Source organism: Anastrepha ludens, chromosome 5 (genome assembly GCF_028408465.1).
Source record: "Anastrepha ludens isolate Willacy chromosome 5, idAnaLude1.1, whole genome shotgun sequence".
Classification (NCBI taxonomy): domain Eukaryota; kingdom Metazoa; phylum Arthropoda; class Insecta; order Diptera; family Tephritidae; genus Anastrepha; species Anastrepha ludens.
Genome location: NC_071501.1, coordinates 93,555,037 through 93,582,998, shown reverse-complemented (window position 1 = coordinate 93,582,998; position 27,962 = coordinate 93,555,037). Strand labels below are relative to the sequence as shown.

The 27,962-nt window shown below is 36.7% G+C and overlaps 3 protein-coding genes across 6 annotated transcripts; all 3 read left to right on the top strand.

Annotated features, from left to right (window-relative positions):
* Nucleotides 1-974: 974 nt before the first annotated feature.
* LOC128864990 (uncharacterized) lies at nucleotides 975-17,837 on the top strand. Of its 3 annotated transcripts, none has more exons than XM_054104825.1 (3): nucleotides 975-1,273; nucleotides 7,877-7,980; nucleotides 17,631-17,837. In XM_054104825.1, the coding sequence occupies exons 1-3, from the start codon at nucleotides 1,192-1,194 to the stop codon at nucleotides 17,826-17,828; spliced, it is 384 nt and encodes a 127-aa protein (XP_053960800.1). In that variant the 5' UTR covers nucleotides 975-1,191; the 3' UTR covers nucleotides 17,829-17,837. The 3 variants fall into 3 exon arrangements, with proteins under 3 accessions (XP_053960800.1, XP_053960799.1, XP_053960801.1); XM_054104824.1 differs by lacking the exon at nucleotides 975-1,273 and adding an exon at nucleotides 4,594-4,861; XM_054104826.1 differs by lacking the exon at nucleotides 975-1,273 and adding an exon at nucleotides 4,862-4,952.
* LOC128864988 (ankyrin repeat domain-containing protein 39) lies at nucleotides 17,701-25,175 on the top strand. Of its 2 annotated transcripts, none has more exons than XM_054104820.1 (4): nucleotides 17,701-17,791; nucleotides 18,919-19,229; nucleotides 22,730-22,936; nucleotides 24,225-25,175. In XM_054104820.1, the coding sequence occupies exons 2-4, from the start codon at nucleotides 19,127-19,129 to the stop codon at nucleotides 24,458-24,460; spliced, it is 546 nt and encodes a 181-aa protein (XP_053960795.1). In that variant the 5' UTR covers nucleotides 17,701-17,791; nucleotides 18,919-19,126; the 3' UTR covers nucleotides 24,461-25,175. The 2 variants fall into 2 exon arrangements, with proteins under 2 accessions (XP_053960795.1, XP_053960796.1); XM_054104821.1 differs by lacking the exon at nucleotides 17,701-17,791 and adding an exon at nucleotides 17,863-17,950.
* Nucleotides 18,290-18,912, top strand: LOC128864989 (uncharacterized). Its single transcript, XM_054104823.1, has one exon. The coding sequence runs from the start codon at nucleotides 18,291-18,293 to the stop codon at nucleotides 18,753-18,755; it is 465 nt and encodes a 154-aa protein (XP_053960798.1). The 5' UTR covers nucleotide 18,290; the 3' UTR covers nucleotides 18,756-18,912.
* Nucleotides 25,176-27,962: the final 2,787 nt, after the last annotated feature.

Here is a 27,962-nt window from a genome sequence, read left to right as displayed (position 1 = left end):
AACTCATATGTATTCCCTACACTATCACAAGCATTGTTGAACTTAAATAGTTACAATTCCATCGCTAATAGCATTTCTTTCGTTTATAAGCTTGCGCTGATCCATTCGAGCTATGCCTCCTATCTCAGCAAATAAAAGAGCGTATTTCTTTCGCCAGTTGCTTTCCTTTGCGTCGTAATATTGTAGCAATGAGTCGTGGTTACAATGCCAGCCAGAAGAGATTCGCTCATATGCTTGTTTGGCAGAGGTGAACACCGAACAAGGCGCATTGAATACTATGTTCTAACATCATTGAACACCGAAGGCATTTTACTGAATTCTCCAATTCCTTGTACCTGGAAATATATATGTATGTACATATGTATGTGTATTTTACACTCACTTGTTTTCCGTGCAGAGTAGATGTAGTTTTTTTTTTGCATTATGATCAATTTCTTATTTTTTTCTCACTTTTAGTTCCACGTATATTTTTAAATAACGCAAATTAATATTATTTCTCTCATTCGGCTTTATTTCAGTATAAAAATCCTTTATATCCATTCAAATAAAATAAATGTTATACTCATATACATAATAAAGCTATTAAATTTGACCACCAATTTATTTTTCTCATTTCCCCTAAACACGCTGCTCACAATGCAAATGCAAATATAGGAGAAATTATTAAAAGCAAAAAACAAAAACAAACCCTGCGCGTCTAATCAGAGCAAAGTGGGTAGTACTCAATACTTTATACAATAATACATACATAGAAACATACAATATCACATTCATGCAATAACTATAGAAACAAAGAATTTCGTCTATAATAACAGCATTTACTAGCATTTTAAATCAAAACTCACAAGCCATACCAGTAATCTAAAGCTTACCAACCGGGTAGTAAATGAAATTGACAAGCCGAGACTAATAACAGCTTTAACTAATCAGTTAGTGTGAGAGCTTTGACGAGACGGTTTGAGTTGGGTTTGGTGTTGGTAGTTTTTAGCGTGTGTTTGAACGCTAATGATTGGCATTAGACACACCTTTGCTTGCTACCTGCATAATTTATTGTACTTAACTGGTGTAAGCTTACAATAAGCGATTGTACTAAAGTTATTGACTGATTAAAAAGTTGTTATCAAAGTTGTGAACGTCGTCATTCGTAGAGTTGTCACAATCAGTACAGCTGCCGCCATCGCTGTTGGACAAATGCCTTACATTATCATACGCGGCAACTTAGCGTCATACAGCCATAAATACCCGTGGCGTGTGTTGGTCTCCGGGCTAAAAGGTAACATTTGTAAAAAGCTATAAACCAATAAAAAGTTTGCTTAGAAGATATTTTTAGGGGTTTTGTTTATTTATTGCTGTTTTGCCATTCATGCCTTAACATAACTAATCAATTGAATTCGTGCTCATTATCTTTTTATGATAATCGCGAAAAATAATTTTTGTATTGCTACTGTTTTCTGTTTCTTTATCATTCATATTTTCCAAATTTTTTTGTGTGCGCTTTGACGTTTATTTTCATATCTTATCTCTAGTATTTTGGTTTTATACTATCTTACGTACTTTTTGCATACATTTATGTATAAATAATTGCACTAAAGCGATGCAGAAATGTAAAATTTTGCTAAAATGTTTACTTTATTCTTACTAAAAAAAATGTTGTGGGTACGAATGTAGGGGTTTAAAATAAAAAATCTCATGCATTAACCCTGTATATTTCAGAATATCGGAATTTAGAATGTTTGCTCCAAATATTTTCATGATTATGGGTTATGGATGAAGGTCGTGGACTCGTTAGCAGAATGGACCCAATGCCCGTTTCTTGATTATTATTTTTTGCTAGCTTTATTTTACTTTTACTTCAAACAAAAAATGAAGACAAGAAAAATAAGGTGAAAAGGGACACAAAAGTTCAAGTGGTAAAACTAAAGGGTAGCCAAATAGCAATGATAATTTTTCCAATTACAGTGTTTCAGTAGCTGTCAAAGTTACCAATGACATACAGCTGTCACTAAAGTTTTTTATTTCGTCATGCATTGGAAATTATTAATAAATGCTATACAAACTGCTAAGTTGTAAATGCCGAGATGTCCAAAATATCATCTTTTCGTGCGTGGGCCATTTTTTGTTCGGTGCCTATATTATTAAGATAAAATTGCCGTTATTGGAGCGAACACAATCGACAAGTGTTCAGGATTGACTGCTTGGTGTGATTTATGACCCGGTTTAATCATCGGCCTATATTTCTTGCGACATGAAGAAGGAGACAAAGTTATTGTCAGTGGTTATCGGTATATGGCGATGCTAATCGACTTACTGTGATTCCAACAGGATGGCGCTACTTGCCAAACAATGACGTAACGTTGTAAAGGAGAGTACATCAGTTGGTCGCTACGATCATGCGAATCGACATCCCTCAATTAAGTTAAGTTTTTAGTTTCCGCTAACAAACCAATAACTCTGGACCAGCTTTCAAAATACTGAAAGTGCAAGTAAGATTTACGAATTGTGAAAAAACTTAAAAGATTTGGAGAATGTTTGTTTGCCGCACGATCAATCGTTTTTCCCAAATGTCTGAAAATGTCGTCCTCGCGTGGTTCGAACCAGTGCAGTCATAAAAGCTGTTCGAGAAAGAATTCGCAGAAATACCCTTAGAAAGCAATAATTCATGTTCAGAGAAATTAATGTATAGACCAGATCCATATCAAGCTAATTAGAGGTGATCTCCACATGAAAATCTTCCATCGCTCAATTGGTCATCTTTTGACAAGGCGCTTGCAGAAAATTAGACTCGACAGAGTCTAGTAAGTAAAACGAAAAACCTTGGCAAAACTTCCAAAGACGCAAAAAATGTTATACCAAGGGTTCAGCGTGGCTGGCCACCATCCAGCCTCCGTAATGGTTTGGGGGGAGTGTATTATAAAGGCGTTACATCTCTTCATTTCTGCGAAAAATGGGTTACGACCGGGATAAAAGTGTACTAGGAGGATGTCTTAGAAGGCGTGGTGAAGCAGTTGAACAGTACTCTCTCTCTTCTTGCATCTTCCAGCAAGATTCTGCTCCAACCCATAAGGCAAAAACCACCCAGCAGTGGCTTAAGAACAATATTCCTGGGTTCATAGCCGTAGAAGATTGACCGTCTGAAAGTCCAGATCTGAATCCATTGGTCTTCATTTTGTGGTCAGAATTAAAGAATATGACCTGTCGAAGACAACACAGAAATTTAGAGAATTTAAAACAATATTTGGTTCTAGAGCGACGTCAATATCTATGGAAGCCGTGCGTGCTGCAATATCTGAATGGCCTAATCGATTGAAGGCTGGTGTTAAAACAAATGGTGACCATTTGGAACGAAAATTAAATTTTTTTTTAATGTTTGCTTGATTAAATAAGACTAACTTAAAAAAATATTATAATTTCATATCTATAACGGTCTTAACTTCTAACAGAACTTATGGCAAGACCGAGTACATCACTTTATAAAAATTGAAAACGCTTTAAGCTCTTTTTTATTAAAAATAAAAATTCTCATTGTAATTAGGTCCTTTTGTACACAGTCACTTCTCTCTTCCTTCCATTATTATTAATCTAAATAATGTTCATGAATGATTAACACCTTTCATTAATTCAGTCGCAATATTAAAGCATACGTTTAGGAGGCATATATGTACCTACATATAAATAAATGTTTTGGCTTTTGCATTAGTGTCCATTTTGAATTGATTTTTTCTTTTTTTTATTGCATATAAATATAGTTTAGCCGCAAGAGAGGGATGTAAAAAACACATTTGCATGTTTGCGTACAGGGTGATTCAATAAGCCCTCAGGTTTTCTTCCATAAATAAAACACAACATAATTTGTCGAATTGGGGCAGGCAGGGTTGAGGCTTTTCAACTAAACTAAACTAAAATTTAGTGTTAAACTTAGTTTAAAATTTCACAGTTATCCTAGCACTGACAAATTGAACCCAAGTGTTTATTTAGCAAAAACATCCCAACTGACAACACCCATTTTGCAAAGAGTAAAGTTCGATTCCATTTCCATTATGCGCGTAAACATTTTCAATCTACTTATACAATCATAAAACAGCTACCATTTACTCTATGATATGTATGGTCATTATTTATTGAGCGCGCGTGTTTAGTTGCTCGTACTTAAACGTCAAATATCTGATATGCACAAAAGATATCCACAAACAAGTACATTTTGCCGTACATGAGAAATAATGGCATACACCGGATTGAGGTGAACGCAATGAGAAAGCGCCGGCAAAAAGCACGAACAAAAGCGCCATGAAAAAATATCAACAAATAAAATTATACAAGCATATACTCGTATGCACATACATATGCATGATAAATAAAAAAAATCACTTTTAATGGCTGTAGCGCAACTCTTTGCCAACTCTATCTCAATGGAGAGAGAGAGCAGAATTCACTTCAGCTTTACCTAATGTCATTTCATTCCATTTACGGCAGTCGTTTAGTGATTTTGTAGCATTGCGACTCGCTCCCAGTTAAAGCAGCTGTAGTCAGTTATTTATTGGACTTGGCCGCTGCCCATACAAATATTGTATTTCGTGAGTAATACCAGTATCCATTGGAAAAAGCTAAAATTAGTGTGTTTTTCGCATTTTGCGTTGCTATTAATCTTTGTGTTAGCGTGTCTTCGAACGTATATTCGTTCGTTTTCCAGTCGACGGATATGAATTATACTCGTACAATTAATAATTAGACCATAATTCGATAAGAAAATGGTGCCTAGTGAAATCGAAAGTGTTTTTCATGTTTTTGTGCTGTAAAAATAGTGCGAAAGCAATTTATATACATATAAACATACATGAAATAAAATCAACACCCACAAAAACAGGTGAAAGGCGAGATATAGTAAATACTAGTGCAACGTTGGTGGTGTTAGTGGATGATATGCAGGTTCACATTTGATTTTTCATTGCCTTTTGGTAATTACTGTAGTCTTCTATACTTATGTATATACATACATATATTTTAATGCATGTATGTCTGTGCATACATAGGTATTACATAGTGCCCATTTCCCAATTAATTGTGCGTCGATGAACTCGTTGGAACCTGTGTATGGCCCAGCATGATTTTGCACAACGTTTTGTTGTGACAGCTACGTCTTTGGAATTCATTTTTAGTTTTCCTTACATGCAATGCCTTCAGGGCCGGCTTAAGTGCGTAGCGAATGGGGCGTTCGTTTATGGCTAGAAAAACATATAATTTTATTTTATAAATTGCAAATTGGAGCACAACATAAAAAGCTTCCGTTTGTATTTCACATTTTCCATTGTGCTCATGGAAAATACAGGGTCCGGCACTCGAAGTGTAACCAATTAAAAAGGCCATAAATTTAGGAAAACTACTTTTATTCAATTCAAAGTGAAAAATGTGTAAAAATAATACAAAATTAAGAATTAAATTACTTTTGCTCGATATGACCACCTTTTACCTTGACTTAATTGTAGTTGTTCTTGTTGTTGTAGCAGTTTGCATAACCGTTCCAAGTGCAGTGAAGTCATCGTTCGTCGGTTTTGTTGTTGTTGTCCTTGGGAGCATATAAATCGGAGCCGTTGCGGTAACATAGAACCACCTCAGGCTAATTTGACAGAAACAGGCTTATTCGACAAGGTGTGATCAGAGAAAAAGGAGTGCTAGTTGAGTGTTTTTAAGTTTTCATGTGAAAAAGGTGGTTAAAGTCATGCGAGTTACCTTCACATGCCGGATATACGTTGATTATGTCTGATCAATTCTAGATAAATAGGACATTAACCTGCTACAATATCTAGAACGGAATTGTGCCTGACTAACGCGGATCTTACGAGGTAGCGATGGGTGGTGGTTGTAGTTAAATATTCGGGGAGTGAGGGTTCGTAAAGGTAAGGCCTCCCGGTGAATGTCGTTGAAACCTATCCGTTTACTGCGAACCGCGTGTTATTGTGCATGCGTCCGCCATATTTTTTAGATCTCTTGAAAATTTCGACTTACGAAAGTAAGGAGCATATCCCAGAAATTTTATTTCAATATTTTATTTTAATTAAGTGCGACTGAACGTCTTCGAATGTTTGTTAGAATATGTTGTTTATGTTTTATACTATTTTAAGGAGGTAGTTTTGGTGTAAGGGACAAGGATTCTCCTGTGCCACCTGATGAACACACTTTCAAATGGAAAAAGAATATGCAACTCCGTTGACAGTTACGCATTAAGTAATATAATTTCAGAAAGATTCTAATTACAAGTATAAATTTTTCAAAAACAGCAAACTATGTACCTTTCCAATTTAAACATAGAGCCCTTCAAATTCCAAAATCCGAATCTCTGTTTATATGCCAAGAAAGGAAGTGCTTTCACGCCGTATTTTTAGTTTCAATAAACAATAATTCAAACAAATCTTGGAAACCGTTAGCGTCCACGCCTACATCAACGTCAGAAGGAAATATCTGGTCTGTTCTTCTTTTGAAGGGTAAAATTTTCTATCCATTTTTTGTTAAGAGGAACACACGAACATAAAAATTTCCGATTAAAATGTTTCTAATGGCGTGTAAAATGTGCCAGCAAATTTAAAGTTTTGAATCTTACTTGAGCGTTCCTGCTGATCACTATGAAGCCAAATCACCATGAAGAAGTTATGTAATTTGAATTTCTCTTTTTTGGTATGAGATTATATTCAAAGTGGTTGTTGTAAATGCTGCTCAAGTGCCAGTCTATAAATCCGCCGCGTTCCGGTAACGTAGAGTCGACTGTCGTGGGAACAATCATTATCCAAGTCAAACACGCCAATCTAAACCATGATCATCCCTCTTGTCGCAAAATCAAGAAATCTAAGCCGATTGTCTATGTATGAGCCTATAAACTAAACAAATGAGATAGAAAAAGTTTGACTTAGAAAATAATGAAATGAAACTTCGGAAAACTAATTTTGACAGGTTGAAAATGGACAAAAATGGCTGGATTGCCTTCTCTTGAAGACTTAACATTCTAAAAATTACTACAACATTTTAAAAATTAATAAAAGCGTACTCATCATTATTTCATTTTCACCTACCCCAGTACGTCATTTTGTATAAAGCCGGCCCTGCTTTCCACGATTCATATAACTGCGTCTGTGTACATATATACATATGTGCATATCTACAGTTATTTATATGTATACATGTATACAAACATACATTTGTCCCTTACAATGTTGACATTGTTGTAATTTCATCTATTCCTGCGATGAGGTAATCCATTGTCCTAAATTTTCCAATGTCCTACAGAGTTGGTCAAGCGCCAACGCTTCCGCCACCACCGTTAGCGACCATTTTCTGTGCAATATTTATGATGTCATCACTTGTAATTCGGTATGAATTTGGTTTATCACATTTTTTACGCCTGTTTTGCATTATTATTTATTTTCTCTCTCTCACGCGATGCTTCACATATTGTCTGTTCATTTGTATTCTCGATTTCAAGCTCAATTGTTTATTTGGCTGCTAATTTGTTGTTGATTTCACAAACGCCAAAACGAGTTCACTAACGAGTTTTATATATTTTATTTAAATTTAACGCAATTAAATGCAATAACGCCCATCTTTGATACAAAATTTTGTGCGCCAAATAAGAGAAAAATACTAAAGTGATTTCTTCAAAAGTTTTATCCACTACTTGGTGAAATATTAAATGATTAAATTTAGTTCGACATGTATTTTATACATTAGTACATATAAATTTATTATTATTTATTTTTATTATTATTGTCATATTAGATGCGAGAACACAAAAAAATTTCAATTTCAAAATTTATGTCTTTTTTGTATGAGAGCTCATTACAAAAAAAAAACATAAATAAAATAAAAATTAATAATGATTTTTCTTTTGCAGCGGATGAAATTGAGCAGTTGAATAAATTTTCGTGCGGCGGTTATAGCGATGAGACAACAATAGTATATCTGGTACATCCATGTCGAATCTTATCTGCGCTTGAGGTAAATAAAAATCTTTCAATATTTGTACAGAGGTGGTCACAAAAAAAGCACAGCGATATTTTTTACAAGTTTCGGTTTTCATTTAATTTTGTTAAATCTTTTATTTCATTTATTATTATTTCTATTTACTTTATTTTTGTTTTTATTTATTTATTGTTTTTTTTATTAATTTTTTTTTTTTAATTTTTTTTTTTTAATTTTTTTTTTTTAATTTTTTTTTTTTTTAATTGTTATTTGGTTGGTTGGTTGGTTTAAGGGTGACCCCGCATCGGAGTACCACATAGACCGCAAGTTGGGTCCGTTGTGTTGCCCTAGAGCTCATTATTTTGAATGATTTCCCCACCTAACCGAGATTTTTATTGTAGATTTTGATCAAAGATATTAATTCGTTTCGAAAATTTGATGAGAGATTCGATTTTCAGGTCCGAGAGTACTGAAAGATTGTCAATTGTTGGAGAGCCTAGAAGAGCGAGTCGACTTCTGGCTAGACCCGGACAACTGCACAGCAAATGTCTGCTCGATACTTCCTCATCTTCGTCCTCGCAGTATCTGCACAGGTCGTTCTGAAGAACCCCGAGCCGACGTGCGTGAGTGCCCAAAAGGCAGTGGCCGGTGATAAGAGATGTTATATGCCTTAGTTCGTGTTTCGAAAGACTTATAAGGGTTTTTGTCTGTTTCAGATTGTAGGATGGCCAGATTTGTCTGGTCGTAACGCAAGTAGTTTCCACTCGCCACCTCCGATCAGCAATGCTGTGAAATTCTCGATCGATGAGCATTTTACATGTTGAGAGCGGAATGTGGATTGTGGGTAAGTCACTAACATTTGATTGCGCAGCTCCAGCTCTTGCGAGCTCATCAGCTTTGCAGTTACCTTCGAATCCACTGTGACCCGGTATCCAGATAACTTGGACAGAATTCTGAACACTTATCTCGTTAAGAGATAAGAGACAGGATCGAACCACATCTGAGTGGGTATAAGAGGAGCTGAGTGCTCGAACGGCCGCTTGACTGTCGGTGAAAAAGCGGATATCCTCTAGTGATATTCTATTTTCTAAGAGAGTTTTCGCAGCATACCAGATAGCGCATACTTCCGCTTGGAATACGCTACAGTAGTCGGGTAATCTAAATGATAGATTGATGTGAGGGGATTTGGAAAAGATTCCAAATCCCACTTTGCCGTCTTGTTTTGAACCATCTGTATATATAATCAGAGGGCCATCGATTTCGGTTAGATTTGTCTTCCATTCTTCCCTAGTTGGGAGTGAACAGGAGAATAGCAAGGGTGGTGATGGAAGACTTACATGATAGTCTATGTCGGGAGAGATAACAGTGTTCCTGTTCAGTATGGCTGAATGGCCAAGATACTTATTCCATTTTGATATAGCATTCATGCGTGTCGCTGCTTTCGCTGCAATCGCTTTGCCAGCCAGATCGATAGGGAGCAAGTGAAGCAACGTATTTAGAGCCTTAGTAGGTGTTGTACTTAAGCATCCTGTTATCAGGAGGCAGGCTGTTCTTTGGACTCGATCAATTGTGGCTACTCTGCATCGTTTTCCGAGTGCTGTCCACCATACAACCACACCGTAGAAGAGTATCGGTTTGATGATCGAGGTGTATATCCAATAAATGATCCGAGGTGAAAAACCCCAGGTTTTGCCTATAGCTTTCTTACAAGTATAGAGAGCTATGAAAGCTTTTTTACATCTGTTTTCGATGTTCAATTTCCAACTCAACTTCCTATCTAGAATAACTCCTAGATATTTAGCTGAATCAGATAGGAGTAATGATTCCCCTTTTAAAGTTATTGTTTGCAGTGGAGGAGATTGTTGTTTCCTATTGAAGAGAACAAGATCTGTCTTTGCTGGATTCGCATTTAGTCCGCATTCGGTGCACCATTTTGACAGAATATTGATTGAGCGTTGCATGAGCTCAGTGAGGGTATTCAGGTGTTTGCCTGACACGCAGAGTGCAATATCATCTGCATAGGCTACAACCTTGCAGCCTGCTTTTTCGAGATTTCGAAGCAAACTGTTTACAGCGAGATTCCAGAGAAGGGGTGAAAGTACTCCGCCTTGAGGGGTGCCTTTGACGGCGTACATTCTCATGCGGCTTAACCCAAGCTCTGAAGTGATTATTCTATTTTGGAGCATTTGTTCGATCATCTTTCGGATGGAGTAATTAATACCCAATTTGGCAATTTCAGACAAAATAGCGTTGGGTTCAATATTATTGAAAGCACCTTCTATGTCCATAAATGCGACAAGAGAGTACTCCTTATTGTGAAGGGAAGTTTCCACTGTTTGCACCAGTGAATGAAGTGCCGTTTCAGTCGATTTCCCTTTAGTGTAGGCATGTTGTGCCTCAGAGATCAACTTAGTATCAAGTTGGGTTTTGATTTGCTCATCTAAGACTTTTTCAAAAGCCTTTAAGCAAAAAGAGGTTAGGCTAATGGGCCTGAAGTCGTTTGGTTTGCAGTGTGAAGGCTTCCCCGTTTTCGGAATGAATACTACCTTCGATTTCTTCCAAATTGTCGGGAGGTAAGAGAGATTTAAACACTTGTTAAAGATCCTTGTTAACCAAGGCAGTAGAACTTCCAGTCCTTCTTGAAGTTCTGCTGGAATGATGTTGTCAGGACCTGGTGATTTAAATTTTTTAAAGCTTAGTATTGCTGTAGAGATGCTATTAGAGCTGATTAGATCTGATCTATTCCCATAATTACTCTGAAGAGTACTGGGAAGTGCAGGTAGGTTGGCAACACAGCCTGGAAAGTGAGATTCTAGAAGTATTCTAAGAGTGTGGTCAGTTGAAGTAGTCCAAGTTCCATCTTGAGTCATGATAAAACTGGGAGAGACTGGGTTTGATGCAAGAATCTTGCGTAGCCTGCTTACTTCTGAAGTGTTCTCTAATTCTTGAGTGTATGATCGCCAGGATGTGCGTTTTGCACTTCTGACGGCTTTCTTAAAGTCTTTGAGACATTGTCGATATTCTTCCCATTCGTCTGTTATTTTAGATTGGTTAAAGAGTTTCCGAGTTCGATTGCGAAGTTCTGAGATTTCTGGAGTCCACCAAAAAGGTTTATGCTTACCTCCTGTTTTCGTCAGGGGGCAAGATTGTCGTGCTGCGCTTTGACACGTCTTCGTTATCATGTTGACAGCGTTTTCGATTTCGTTTTTATTTTCCATTTCAAACTGCCTGATGTCAGGAAGTCCATTGGCAAGATGTTCTTTATATTTGATCCAATTCATACGTTTTTTGTTAAGGTACTTCATGGGTTTTGCCGTTTCGGCTTTTAAAGTGAATGTTATATATTGGTGGTCGGAAAAAGAGTGCTGTTTATCAACGCTCCAGTCCTGCACCAGTTGTGTACATGATTCGCTAGCAAGAGTAATATCGAGTACCTCTCTTCTAGACGAGTTAAGAAACGTAGGGACATCACCTCTATTACATATATCAAGCTTATTCGCTAGAATGTAGTCAAAGAGTTGCTCACCTCGTGTGTTGTTATTTGTACTACCCCAAACGATATGATGGGCATTAGCGTCTGCTCCAATGATGATGCGTTTCTGCTTCAGATGCGCCGTATTGACGAGCCTTCTCACTGCTTCAGGAGGAGGCGCCTCCGCTGCGTCGTAAGGCATGTAAGCCGACACAATCCAGATCGGGCCGTGGACAGCTTCAACCTCTATGGCAGTGGTGTCAGCGTTGCTAAAGGGAAGAAGAAAAGCATTAATATGTTTTCGAATGAGAATACAAGAGCGCGATCTAACGTTAGCCTCACCTTGAAACAAGGTGTAGTGCCTATCTTTCAGGCCGCATATCTTGTTGTTTGATATCCAAGGTTCTTGGATGAGAATGATGTCTTCTCTGAGGTCAGAGAGACGAAGAATGAGGGCTGCCGAGGCAGCCTTAGAGTGGTGCAGATTAATCTGCAGCACTTTTAGACGCACATTCAATGACTGTGTCGTTCGCGTCATCACTGCTATCTAGAAGTCTATCCTCGTCCCCGAGTTGAATGTTAAATAAGTGTCCCACAAGTTCGCTGTTCGATTCCGAGTCGGACTCAATCGTCGAAGCTTGTGAGAGAGGCTTATCGACATCCATCTTGGGGGCCGCCGTACTCTCTTCGCTGGGTGCGAGGAGGTTTTTCGGCTGATAGGTCCAAATGGTAGTGGTGATGAACCCGAACGCCACAATCCCCTTGCGGTCGTCCAGTGCTTTAACGCTTTCCTGGTCCAGGAGCAGCGTGATGTGCCTGGAGTTTCCTGAAGGCTCTTCCACCTTAACTACCCTCCAGTTTTCGGTGGGTAGGTTCGGGTTTCCGATCTTCAGTAGCTCCAGAATAGTTTCCGGATCGGATGGCTCTAGAGGTATTCTGGCTCTGCCGCGTGGTTGGTTTGGAATTTCGCTCTTATTGACGAGCTTAAGATTCGCCCCGGGCCATACCTCGCCGAGTCGGTCGAGGGCCATGCCGTAAAGGTTGACAGAACGTTGATCCGAGCACGCGATCAACTTGACCCTTGCCTGGAACCATCCCGCGTCAGAGCAGAAAGGAGGAGGCCCTGGGTTCTGTTTCAGAACGTCCAGGTATCCCAACTGAAGTTTTCTCTCCACAATCTTCCAGTTTGATGGAGAGATGAAACCGTCAGGGTGGCTCTTATCTACCACCGCCATGACCAGACTATCTCTGGCAACTTCGCAGAACTTGCGTATTTTGACCTCAGAGGAAGCTTTGTGCTTCTTGGGGTCGTTGGAGCTATGAGGATCCTCTGAAGACCGCTGCCGCTTAGCTGCACTCGGTTTTTCTTTGGACGCCTCATACTTCCGAAGGAATTCCCGGGCCCAATCGAGAGTTGCCTTTTGTTGGTCGGACAGCTCCTCCTCAGGGGTTTTGCCGAGCTTTTCCATAAGGAAAGTGGCGCGTCTTTTGTCTCTATATCGACGGAGATGAGGAGGGACAGGTTTTTTGGAGACTTCTGTCCGATTAGTTTTCCCAGTTTCTGGCAAAACAGTTTTGATTATTGATTGTTTCTCCGCAGCCGAATCGGTTTTGGAGGAAGAAGCCACAAGAGAATGCGGTGGTGTCTCTTTGACGGTTTTGCTCTTAGTGAGCACTTTCGACACCGAAGGGGTGGTTTTTGACCCCGCCATAAGTTTGGTGGAGCCAACAGGTCTTCCGCGTCGGGAAGGAATTTTTTGTTGTGTTGTTTGTTTTGTATTAGTTTTATTCATTTTTTTTGCGGGGCGGTCACTCAGCTGACGAGTCAGCAGTCGTAACCAGAGATGTTAGTAGGGAAATAATGGGGTTCGCCACGCCAGAGCCCTATGCCGTGGTAAGTCGAGTTTAAACTGGGGTGCGACAGGTGCCCCAGAGTCCGCATACTAGCGACTTAGCTCACCCTAAGCCATGCATCCCTCGGCGTGTGCTGTTCCACCTTGGATTGGTAGCCTTTGATATAAGGAAGTGGCCTTCTCCCCGTGAGTCCATGTTTATTCCATTCGTATTAGCAGAGACATGACCTACTAATACGAGTGGCTTCTCGCCATCCACCGAAGTGGATATGGGTCACTGCCAGCAATTATGGCAGTTACGGCACGCGTGCAGTAACACTGCACTACATGTTGTTCCCCCTACCATAGTTGTTGGTTGACGAGAACTAGGCTGGTTCGCGAGTAGGCTTTTACCGAGGCTATGGCCTACTTAACCACAGAAGATAACTGTGGCGTACCCTATCCACCACCTGGGACGCGCCGCAATAGGTGCCCAACCAAAGGGTAATTGTTATTTACTCTTTTTTTATTATTTATATTTTTATTTATTTATATTGTTTTTTATTTACGTTTCTTTATTTTTTCATTATTCTATTTATTTTTTGTGATTTTTTTATTTAGCTTTTTTTGATACTTTTTTTGATATGTTATTTTTTTATTTATTTACATTTTATATTTATTTATTTTTTTTTATATTGATTTACTTTTTTATATTTTTTTTATAAAAATATAGGTTATACTCCTAGTTTTTCTTTTTTCTGACACTTTTGAAGTAGATGATTTGGCAATTGCTAGAATAATTCAAGGTTTACACAATTTACGCAATTATTAAGACAAATAAAATTTCGCCCGAAAATTGCATTCAAACACTTAATAAAATTCGTGAGTGATTGGCTCAAAACTCCAACGCGTGTTTGACGGATCGTTTAAGTAAAAACTTCGCAGCAGTCTGGAGGCATGTTTGGGAATTTTTTTTTCGAAAATTTCAACAAGACGGTACCACATCTAACACGGTACCGAAACAATGAATTTAGGTTAGGTTAGGTATATCTGGCTAATCTGAATATATCTTACAAGGGTCCATAGTGTTACTAGTGTTGTTGGAGGCGTGTTAAACATAGTACCTTCCTTTATATCCTCCAGAGATGAAAAGTATTTCGATCCCAGGCAGTTGTAACGAATAACGAATGCTGCTGAGAACAGGACAGTGACAAAGGAGGTGTTCTAGCGTACCTCTTTCTTCTTCGCACTTTTACATACCTTCCTTGAGAGTGATAAAATAAAGTGGTAGGTTCGTAGCATTATTTTGACAACCCTGATGAAGATCGAGGCTTCCTTTATACACTGTGCTTACAGAGTTAGTTACGTCTTCAAAACAGAGAGTGTTTCACGTACTCATCCAAGGCAAGAGGATGCCTGCCTTAGTAAGCCCGCCAACTCTCTTATTTCCCTGTATACCCTTGTGGCCCTGGTACCCAAACAATGAATTTATTGCAAACCAAATTTCACGAAATTCAGCTGCTAATCGACCGCTACGATCATGAAATTTAACACCAGCGGATTATTTTGTGTGGGACTATGTTAAAGATAGAGTTTATACGATAGAGTTAATAACGAAATGGACCTGCTATTTTACTAGAAAGTGATTGACTATTTTAATGAAGAAATAGACATCTGTAACCGTAACTATGGGTCTATCGTTCGTCCGAAATCATTTTTCACTTATAATTGCCAAACCTTTTTTCTTTCTAATACAATAAAAAATTTAATAGACTTTTTTTTGAAACCCCCTTTACAACAAATGCAGAAAATATGTAACACAGTCAACAAAAAAAAAATACTAAAAATCAATGCAAATTTTTAACCACTTCAATCTTGCTTTTTATTATATCAAAATTTAATGGTTTTTGTTGTTGCAGCAACATAAACATTTCTAATGCATGTACAGGGAATGCTGCTGGAGTGACAATTGAATGGATATAAATCTCGACGTTCCGTTAACGCAGAACCGACTGCCTATATTGGAACAGTGTATAATTTCGCATGGCGAACATTTTTCTAAAAATTCTGACTGAAAAGCTTACAAATTCGTTGAATTTTTAAATTTTGTACAACGTGTGAAACTTAAGGTATATGTTTTTTGTTGTAGTATAAGCTATATTTTTACAAAATAAATTTAAAAAAATATAGTCAAAATTTTGCAAAATGTCGCTGTGCCAACATTGTGACCACCTCTGTAAGTACATACGAGGTAAAGTTCTTTACGCACATAACCTCTCCACATCGCGCTAAAAAAGCATCAGTTAACAACTTCTGGTTTTCAAATCGCTTTATGTGCTTATTTTATAAATGGCCACACAATTTATATAAGTATGAAGGAACTAATTTAATTATGAAATGAGATTCGGGGTTTTTAGTGTCGGACATCGGGCATTAAAAATTTAAATCAAAATTGCTCTAATGTACGAACATTTTTTGACTGTTCCAATGAATTTCCATATTTTAAATGCCTCAAAGGTATAAATTTTGAAAACGGTATCCATATTTCGGTTGGATTTTAGTAAAACGGCTTCCTTCCGGGTTCAAATGCAATATCTATCATTTAAGAGTTCTAGCTTGAAAAGTTTTGCAAACAAAATTTGAATAAAATTATGAAATGTTTTTTTTCTATGCTTTAAATCTATTTTTCTGCAAATTTTCTTTCATTTTTACTGACTTTTGCAGTTTATACTTAATTTCCTATTCCAATGAAAATAAGCCCCATTGCACAATTACATTTCCCACCCCCATAACCACGACAGCGGTTTCCTTCAATATTTATGTTTTTTTTTATTGTACTTTTTTATCATTTTAAATGCTGCTTTGCGTGCCCATTAGTGGGTACGCTTGCTTACTCCTTGCGCATCGTTGGGAATTAACCCATTTTGTATGTAAATTTAATAGATTTTCCCATCTTTTGTTCGCTAAGCATTCACAAAAGGCCAAACTAAAAGTTACTACTCGTAGTGAATGGACATTTTAAGAAATTTTTTTGTGGTTTTAAGGTGCGGTTTTCTACATCTATGAATAAAAACTTAAACATTTTATAGCAAATTTTGGCTAATATATAAATATACTATGCAGTTTTAAGCCGACTTTGAACGGCAAATGGTTTTTGTGAGCAGCTTTTTGATGACAGAAATACACTCGGAGGGTTACCATCGCCTGCCGAGGGGGCGACTGCTATTAGAAAAAAAAAATTATCTATCATTTTGGGGCTCATGCACGAAGATTCGAACCTACAAACTTCACGCATCAACCATAAATAATATTACTAAAAAAATAGCGCGAAAATGTTTGATCTAAAAAGAAATTCACATTTTTAATCAACTTTTACTAAGATGGAAACTTAAGCTATCTACGGCTGTGATTTATTAAGGGGTTATATACCTTGTGAGCCCGAAGAAATGGAGGATTGTCATAATTTTTTTAAACATCTTTACTTGTATTCAAATGAGGCATATATCATACTGAAGGGTAACTCTCGAAGAATACATTTTGGTATTTTTATTATAAAATTTTTTATTATTTATTGTTGATATTGCCCCTCCCCCGAAACGCCATTTTTTAGAAGAGGCTTGCGGTGATCACGGTAGCGCATGAGCAGCTCAACTGAAATAAAAAAAATTAAATGATTATTGTAGAAAAATGTTTTTTAGTGAATCTGAACGGTTTATTTACCCAAAAAAACATTTTCTCGATAAGAAAACCGTTTTGGACCAAAAAACGATTTTTGAGGGGTTCAAAAATTAAAAAAAAAATTAATTCCAGCGAACTATGCAATATAAAAAGTGAACCGTTCAGATTCACGAGGTTGTAACTTCGAATAATTAAAAAAAAAGTTTATGCAAATCGGTCAAATAGTTTTTGATAAATAATGATCACCGAGACGGTAATTTTCAAAAAACACGACTTCGAGATAATCGCGTCTGAAGTTTTGCGTGCACTTCATTTATGGATAAGGTCGCGCGCTTCCACGGTCTGTAACTTTCGTTCTAGTGCTCCGATCTTTATGATTTATATTTTTAAGATGATGCACTTTTAGAATATGCCATAAAAAAATTTTTTTTTTTAGTCGAACACAAGGTATATAGTCGAACAAGGTATGCTATAACCCCTTAACTTATTGAGTATTGCATTAGAACCAAGCAATTTATTGATGGACCGAAAATAAGTACTAAATGGATTTAAATACTAATGAAATTTGAAAACTACTTTTGACGTTACCTTGACAGTTAGTTCTACGTTACCGGTACGACCCGGATTTATTCACACCACCAACATTCTCCATACTTGTATGGCTTTTGCTGCTATAACAACAACTAATTTTCGCTTTTCTTTAGATTTTAGGTTTTCGCGTGGTCGCCTCTTCATCAACAGCGGTGAAACAGGACTATAACGAATATATGTGGACAATGCGAAAAGAGTTCCATGAACCAGAACCGCTTGAAACAGAATCCGTTGTGCGCGAAAATCTTTCAAATATAGGACGCGAAGCAGCTGGGTTAGGCAACTATCATAAAGTCGATTCGCCCGAATAAAAGAATTTATAGCAAAAATATACAAAAATTAAAAGTAGTTAACGAGCCCCTGATCTCCCTGCCACGCAAAATATATACAGAAAAGAAAAAAAAATATAGAGAAAAAAAACAAATACAACCAAGTAAGCGGAATCAACTTAAGATTGTGAACAACAAAAAGAACCTCTCAGCCTTGCGCTAAGTAAAAAAAGAAACAAATTAACAAATTAGTGCAATAAACAGATCATTTTTATACAGTACCTAAAACAATCACACAAGCGCCGGCTGTGCTCTTAAGTACGAAAAGTGCGCGTATCGAATTGAGAAGTGGGAAAAGTAAAAGAAATATCTTTATAGAAAAAACAAACAAAAACGTTAAGTGAAAATTCCACTTTGCGCTTTTTATTTATTTTTCTTTCGTAAATTCACTTAAACCCCTATTTTCCAACCAACCAAAGGGTCATCTATTTAGTTAGTGCAATAATGAGCGCTCAACCACCACCACCACCAGCATCCGCAATACCCACTCCCGCGGAGGCAAAACCTGCTTCTAGCATTGGGGTTGCGGCAACTGCTGTCAACTATGTCACTACCGCAGGCACATCATCTGTGGCTGCGCAAACGACCGCTTCAACAAACTCAGTCCCGAATTCGGTGGCGAATGTCGTTACCATACCCGTGCCGATCGTTCAAAACGAAGAGAACTATACGTATGTGACGGTGAAGGGGTCGTTGCACGATCGCTCATGCACCGTTTTCGGACTCAACGATGCAGAAGTCCAAGCGCTGTCAAAACGTTTCGATACTGGTTTAAAACACACCTTGAATGGTGTTATGGTGGGGATTCCACCGATGAATATGGTGAATACATTAGCGCAATTGAGCTACAAAGTAATTTGTAGTTGTGGTGAGGCGGAGATCAGTTGGACTATGCAACGCGAAGTTTAAATACGACTACGAGAAAGATGATACTTAAACTTCTAAAGTTGAATACGTTTTGAAATTTGCAAATTTAATTGTTAACTAAAAAGACATTAACATAAATGCTATGCTGATAGAAAAAAAGCTAAAAAATTAAGAAAATTGTAAAAATATTATTTTTCTTTGTTAGGAATTAAAACAAACAACTGTTTTCCAAAAACCAAAAAAATTAGTGTTGAATTTATCAATCATTGAACTGTAAGCTAAAACGAAAAACGAAAAAAAGTTAAATTACATACTTACATATGTACATATGTATATGTAAATTGGATATAATTGAAGCGAAATTGAAAGAACTTTAAAAAACTCAAACAAATTACTAACATTAAAAAAAGAAAATGGATCCACATGACGCGGATAATTGCAAGTGTCACAAGCAGACAGCGCCAGCACAACAAACGCTCAGTGATATGGAATTCGATCGTGGCATCTGGAATGCAGGTGATATTGAAATCTAAAAAAAAAAAATTGTAAAATAGCTGCAATATTTAAAAGTGTTTCAAATTATAATTATTGGTGGAATTGCATTTTAAATATATTTTATACAACTACCATTAAATATCATTAGTGATACTCACAAACAAAAACAAAAAACAATATTCCTTCAGCTCAATACCAAGGCACATTAATTAAAGGTGGGGGCACTAGACCAACAACAATGTTTTGTGATTTTCAAACCAAAGTAGAAAACAAATAATGAATTTGCCTTGTTTCAGCCAGATGGACACGGCGAAAGAAAAAAAACAAATCAGCAGATTTACCGATACCACCTTTAATAGATTCGCCTTGCTCGATACTTACAAAAAGTAATACTTAAAGCCTACTTCAAAAATGAAATAAAACAAACAGAAATCTTATATTTTCGATATTTTAATATTTGTTTGAAAAAAAAGAGCAACTTATAATTGCCGCTTCGTATTCACCACTTCTCTGCTCGCTAGAGAATTCGGCTGCTCGCCAACCGAAAAATTTCTGTGTGAAAGCAACGAGAATTTAGCGTTGATCAAGCGGTGCCATGACAATGTGTCCGTTGCGGGAACGAATTTGACTGACAGCAAAATAAAAATAAATAATTGGCGCGTACACTTCTGTTAGGTGTTTCCTTCTATTGTGGCGTGCGTCTTGATGTTGTTCCACAAATGGAAGGAACTACAGTTTCAAGCCGACTCCGATCGGCAGATATTTCTATGAGGAGGTTCTTCATGGCAGAAATACACTCGGAGATTTGCTATTGCCTGCCGAGGGGTGAACGCTATTAGAAAAAACTTTTTCATTTTGGTGTTTTCATGCACGGAGACTCGAACCTACGCACTCTTGAATTGTAGTCACGCAGCAACCCATTCGGCTATGGCGGCCGCAACATATGTAGTTTGCATGTATTTGAGTCAAAGGCGTCATACTCCTTGCCGGAATGCACAAAAATTGGCAACTTTCTTGTTTTGCCTGTTTAAAGAAAAAATAACTTTGTATCGTGCAAATTTTTATCGATGATGTTTTTTATTATATCAAATTAAATGTGGAAAATAAATAGAATTTAAATTAGTTGAGTAAATTCAAATGCACCCTTTTCAGAAAAACTGAAAAGAGTTGAGAAAAAGCTAGGCTTGACCCCTTGCCGTGCCATTTAGCTCGACGAATCTCGGGCCCAAGTGTTACGCGTCAACGCGTGCTAAACAGATTAGAATAATAGAAACTACTTTGTAACAGCAATTATGAGACTCGTGACTAACTCTGGTGGCGTACAGATAGAAACCAACATTCAATCACGACCGAGGCTCGTGATATTTATGTTTGATCAGACTATCTGTACACGACCTCGGCTCCTGATATTTACGTTTGGCCCGCCGATCTATTCACGAGCCTGGCTCAGACTCGGTTAAAGTACGGCAAGGAGTTAACCAAATTGTCCTGAAAAATGACTGTGCATCCCGATCTCGAAGTTGAGGTCGCACCCACCGTCTTCGAATACGATAAATTCTATTAAAACCCTATTTCGCTTCAATAAGCAAGCAACAAAACCCTCTTTATATACAACGAAATTTAATATTTGTTTTCACGAATATCTTTTTTTTTTTCTTTGTTTATAATGCGGCAATACTTTCATTGCCGCAACGAACTAAACTGACCCATTGTGACAGTCCTATTGGTTCACAAGCGATATGCTAAGAAAAATAAGAATAATAAGGGATATTAAAAAAAAATTTTTTTTTTTTCATACTTTAGGCGCAATGCTTTGAACAAACTTACAGTTTGTTATGAGGAGCAGAACGCTTATCTTTTCACGCTTATCTTCGACGGGATCAAACCATTTTGCATACGCTCAGGCGGGACGCTTTGAAAATCAATGATTCATCGAGTTTTTATTTTTTTGGTTTGTTTTATTCAGAAGGCAGCTATGATTTATTAAATGATGGAGTAAACATTCCATTTATTTTGGCATAGATTTTATTTGAATGATATATTCTGCTGGCCTGACTGCAGTGGTTCTTGAACATCAGCTCCTGTTAAACCTCAGCACGAAATTCAGCTTTAGAGCCGAAATTATCTTATTGAATGTCCCCACCAAAAAAATGTAAAGGGGAAAAATCGCATCTCCAAATTAGCCAACTGACATTGCGATGAGCGACAACAGCTAACCAAGCTTAGCGCTCAACATATCAACTGTTTGATGATCTGTGTGGCATTGCGCAATGCATTCACAAATCGGCAATTATGGTTTCGTTAGCGGAAAGGCGCAACATTTGATGCAAACATTGCAAAATTGGCATCGAACTTCAATGCCTGAGAAAAACATGACTTCCCAACTTATTATTTTGCTATAATTATTGCCTATTGTACTTAAGGCCAAGGGAGAGGATTTAAAGGGTAGGGAGACACAAATAAATGAATCTTAAAAGTTTGTCGAGGGAAAAGTAATTTAGCTGGTCCATTCTCAGTACTTAGTCTGACGAATGCTTTCATCCTCCATATCAGACGTACAAAGTGAATACTCGATGATATGGTGATAATATTTCGTCCCATGGATTCTGTGCCCCAGCAAGGATGAAAGATTACCAGGTTTGCTAATTAGCTATGGTGAAAATGAAAATTGTGAGAGGAACTTTGGCTGTCACCTCACTTGTGGATTCGGCAGCCGAATTCTGTGCGATCATTTCACATATATTCACACTCTCGCCCAGTCAGTCGTTGTGCAGGCGGCAACGATGGGTCAATGGTTGATTCTTTTTAAATATCACTAACACAATCTTAGTATTTTCGTAAGCAAACCGCTTCGTGTCGTGACCACAGTTATGCCAGCCTCTCATTTGATTCTGTCGAATTCGCTCAGAGCCGAATAACGGTCTGTTAAAGTGATCACCTTTGAAATCTTTTCATCATGTTGCGTAATTAAGGTTATCCGACGCTACTTGACCAATGATTTGGTATGGGTGTTTTTTTTAGAGGTTAGGTTTTCAAGATGAAATAAAACGTATATAATTTAATGTTATGGCCAAGAATTTAGCTTTATTATAAAGATAAGGGTTTGCCATTATGTTTTAAAAATGATACCCATTCAACCAAAAGTGAGCTTCATCGCTGAACCAAATTTTCTTCGATGCGTCGCGCGAACCGAACCATTATTTTCGTAATAAATTTGCACGATTTGCAAACGTTGTTCAGGTGTAAGTCTATTCATTATGAAATGGCAAACCAAACTGAGCATAAATCAAGTGACAGCTGTCAAAAAGACCATCTACGAAAAAAGTAGTGCCAACTTGAAAATCTAACATCTAAAAAAACACCCTATATTTTCAACTCGCGATTTTTTTTTTATTTTTGAGCTTTTCTTTTTGCTTTGAGCTTTTGTTTTTTAAACAACCATATTTCCTTTATTAGTCGTCATGGTTAAATTTAGTATATCTACTTATGTATTTTCTACAATTGTTTTTTTTTTTCGGTAGCTATCTACAATGAGCCGGAGCGCGTACGCGGTTTCATTGGCCGTGGCAAATCCATGGATCGCGATGACTTTGATTACACAGCACTCCACTACGCAGCGCGCAATGGCAATGTTGAAATATGCAAAATGTTGATCGATGAGGGCAAAGTAGATGTGGATGCTGTCACCAAAGCGGGTGCTACAGCGTTACATCGCGCTGCCATGATGGGTAAGTTTCGGTCATATTAAAAAAAATTAATATGTCGATTTTTAATTATACACTCAAGGTCAAAAGAAAGTTTACACTAAACTTTATATTGAAAATTTGAATATTTATTTATTTACCTTATAATGTCATTTATTCTTTTAAATAAAGTTTATACTACAAAAAAAAACAAAGCAAATAAAGCAGAAGTTTCAAACTTTGTAAGAATTCGGCAAATTTTCATCATTATTTCATACACAAAATTTCTGAAAAAATGTTCACGTATGCAATTTTATAGCTCATTAATTTTGGTATAGTAAAGTGCAAGTTTCTAGTTGTTAAAAAATCACAATGACCGCATACCCGACATTTTTCTAAAAATTCTGAGTAAAAAGTTTGAAATTTTGATGAAAATTACCCGATTTTTTAAAAAAAAATTTTACCAAAATTCAATGATCTATAAAAAAACCGCATATCCGAAATTTGTCTAAACATTCTACGTAAAAAGTTTGAAATTTTAATGAAAATTTACCGAATTTTTACAAATTTTTTTACCAAAATTCAATAATCTATAAACCGCGTGCCCGAAATTTTTCTAAAAATTCTGAGTAAAAAGTTTGAAATTTGTATGAGAATTTCCCTAATTTTTACACATTTTTTTTTTATTAAAATTCAATGATCTTCAAAACGGCATGCCCGAAAGTTTTCTAAAAATTCTGAGTAAAAAGTTTGAAACTTTGATGAAAGTTTCCCGAATTTTGACAAATTTTTTTACCAAAATTCAATGATCTTCAAAACGGCATGTCCGAAATTTTTCTTAAAATTCTGAGTAAAAAGTTTGAAATTTTTATGAGAATGTGCCAAATTTTTTTTATCAAAATTCAATGATCTATAAAACGGCATACCTGACATTTGTCTAAAAATTCTGCGGAAAAGTTTGAGATTTTGATGAAAGTTGCCCGAATTTTTTCAAATTTTTTCAAATTTTTTTACCAAAATTCAATGATCTATAAAACGGCATACCCGAAATTTTTCTAAAAAATCTGCGCAAAAAGTTGGAAATTTTGATGAAAATTTGCCGAATTTTTACAAATTGTATATAAAGCTCGAAACTTTGCTTCATATGGTTCTTGTTGTAGTCTGAACTATATTTTTATAGAAAATATTGAAATTATGAAATAAATAAATAAAAAGTCAAAACTTATCAATCTGTGATGTACACATTCTCTTGACGCTGACTGCACCTACTTAATAATACTTAATACTTAAAGCTTTCTTTGTTTTTTGTTTTTCTTTTTTTTTGTTTTTCCAGGTCATTTAAATGTTGTAAAATTGTTGGTTGCTGCCAAGGCCAAACTCCAACTGCAAGATGAATACGGTCAGACAGCACTGCATCGGGCTGCTATACGCGGTCAATTAGATGTTTGTAAATTTCTGCTCGAAAAGGATCCAACATTGAAGGGAATTAAGGATAAGAAGGAGAAAATTCCCTATGAATATATAATGGAGAATGCCAATGATGATTTCAAATTATTGCTTAAGCCTTAGAGTCAAACTAAAAGAAAGAAAAAAACAACAAATTTATAAGAAATATCAAAAGGAAATAATAATTATCAACTAAACACACAAAAGTTAGCTGACATACACACACATTTATGCATACTTACGTTGTACATATACATATACATACATACACACAAATGCAAAGCCACGTTATGCCCCGCTTTTTGACTTTGCTTTCTTACCTTGCACAACTATCTTTGGAATAAAACTGTTTGGCTTTTTCGGATATCTGGAATTCAAAGGATTTTCATGTTTTATTGACTCGTGTGCTTGAGTGGAACATTTGGCATTACAAATGTCAATTTAAACTGAGCGCGATTATTATTATTATTTTATTTTTATTTTTTATTCAATTTTCAACTTCCATTATTGGTATACGTTCTAGAATATATTTTTTAACTACTCGCTACATACAATCTTATTGATCTGTTGAGGTTGAAAATATGTTTGTTGCACTTATTGAGCTTTTACTATGACTACATATACGCCTATATATTGAATACAATATCCAAGTGTATGCTGAGTTGTATTCGAAACGTTGTATTTTGTAATTCAATTTCTTAAAAGTTTATATAAATGATGTGAGAACTTTTAAAAACCATTTTTAAAATACATAAATGCATTTCAAAAACTAATAAAATTTGATATTGATATATATATAAAACTTTGATAATAATAAATATGTATGTTTTCTTCGTCTTCTTCTTCTTCTTCTTACTCATATGCATATAACAAACTTTGTTATTCGCCATTGTGCGACAACACACACACTCACACACATTTTTCATAACAATTTTCTTTTCTTTCTGTTAACGTTTTTTGTTTTTTTGTTTTTTTTTATTTCAAATGCAATCTTGAATTGGAGTACCTCTATATATCATAATAAAGGGGGCTACCTAAGGAACACTTCAATTGTGCCGATGCTAATCCTACAATAAGTTATGCAACATATGTACATAAGTACGTACCTATGTATGTACAGTCTGTTACATAAGAGCGTGGCCACTGTTAAATAGTAACAGCAATTGATTTTTCGAAAATTTGCAAATTTATTGATAATTTGGCCGTCAATACTCAATGCAAATACCTCAGTAGCAAGTCCAATCTCCTGCATTGTCAATTATGGCCTACCACCGTTGGGGCATACTTTTCACTAGTTTTTCTGCATATTCTACCGGAAGAGACCTCCAAATTTTCCGAATTTGTCGAGAAAGTTTATCTAAATTACATGGCTTGCATCTGCGAAGCTGCATTTTCATCAGAGCCCACACATTTTCTATGGGATTTGCATCCGGTGACTGAGATGGCCAATCTAAAGTGACCACTCCGTTTTGCGTCTTCCACTCGCTACACGCTCGACTCCGATGTTTCGGATCGTTGTCGTCTTGAAGGATCCAGCTCTCATTTTTCTTGATATAGCATTGCTTAGCAGATGGTAACAAAGCCTTTTGATATATTTTATTCATTTTTTTCGGCATTTAAATTCTCAGTCAATAAGAACAAAGTACCGAAACCTTTGTTTCAGAAGCACTCCCAAACATGGACCTTGACGGGGTGTTTAACAGTCCATTGAAGCATCCTACTGGTGGAGTTTGTCCAGGCGTGTTTGATGCTCCAAAATGCCCAGAAGGAGGATTCATCAGAAAAAATTACGTCCAAGTTTTTCTTCGCCCATTCCACTTGGTTTTTCCAAAGTACTGCGATATTTCATTTTATTGGCAAGCAAGTGCCTGCGAATCGTTCCGTAAGATATGTGAACACCTTTTGCTTTCAATTTCACAGCAGCTCCACGTAAAGTCAAAGTTGGATCTTTCGAGAACAATGCGATAATCTTTTTTTTCGTCTTTTTTTTGTGACTTTGCTTGCACTTCCGCGATCAGGAAAATCATCAACGTTACTGACCTTTTTATAGCGATTTATCCACTTGCTAACGAACTGCTTCGACTTTCCCATATATTTCGCAGCAGCAATTTGCGTTAATTTGGGTCCTTTTCCATGCAAACATAGAAAAATTGCCTCAAATCGCGAGGCGTAAACAGCACTCATTTCGAAAAACCACTCAATTGAGGACTAAATTTGACAGATAGCTGACTTTTTACAAAACAGACAGATAGATGACTTATAAGTATGAAGGACTAAGTACGCTCTGATTTTTTATCTACGTGTAACAGTGACCACGCTCTTATGTATCAGACTGTATGTGTAGATACTTTGTGTAATTTTCAAAAATATTAATCGCATAAAATCGGCTTCAGAGTTTGTACTTAAAAGTAAAGCTGCAATTAGTGGTGCCGTAGCCATAACGCCATAGCCGTAACATTACAGCATTTGTCGATTAGTCGTGCCGTGACTATAAACAGCTGATATTGAAATAGAATTAATGACAACATTTGCATCTTGTCATAAAAACACAGATAATTTTCCACTAAGTAAATTAATTTTTCCTCGTTCATTTCTAATATTCAAATTTTTATCGCAAATATCAAAACAAATATAATATAAAGTCTTTCGCAGCTGCCTACGGTTAGGGGAAAAAACCAAAATTCAATAGATACGACGGTTACGATTATGGCTACGACGCTATGGTGCGGCAACTATAATCGTTTCAGTAATGTCCATGTGCTTAACAGGGAAGCTGATTGCTATGCTTAAAGTCATGACTAAGGTACGGCACCATTTACTGCAGCTTGACTCGCAAATCATAAAGTTCAAACAAATTTTTCCGACTTAAAAAAAAAATTTTAATCTAAATATGGTCGTAAATTGTTTAAAATTTAAAAAAACCTGGTATTGGGCTTTAAGTTTTTCATTGCCACTATAAAATAGGCATAGATTAGAAGGAACCGCCTTTTTTTTGTCGGGACAGACTAGCAAATACAGCACTCAGTCAACATTAAGTCCATTGTACTGCACTCGGATTTCCTTTTTAATTTTTCTTTAAATCTGCTCGACTTCCGAAGAAATCTGAGTATCAGGCAGAGGGCACTGCCTGAGATGCCCACCATGTGCTTTGCCTATAGAAAGTGGCCCGCCATCAGCCCAACAGTCCCCTCTGCTTAGTGAAGGAAGTTGGCCTCAGAACCCATTCTGGTTAAAGAGTCAGAGATCTCGTTACCCGCGATACCCATGTTAACATCAGGTCATTATGTCTACCGACATAGTTTAAGCTGGATTTACAGTACTCGACTACCCTTGAAGTGGTTGAAGAGCTGTCTAAGGCCATGAGCGCAGCTTTGCTGTCGCTACAGCCATATACAGATCTGCCTTGTGATAACTTTAACTAATTGGTTTTGTTTTGATAATTATGACTGTTTTAAAAATATTATTGAGGTGATCAAGCCAATGAACTAATTTTAAAGTAATTAACACAGAACTAAATTGTTCGGGTCCGTTTTACATACGGATATGATTGCTTGGTATTAAAAGTCACCATCGCCATGATTCGTGCATTTAAGGCTTTTGTACTGTAGGTTTCGAAAAGATTCTA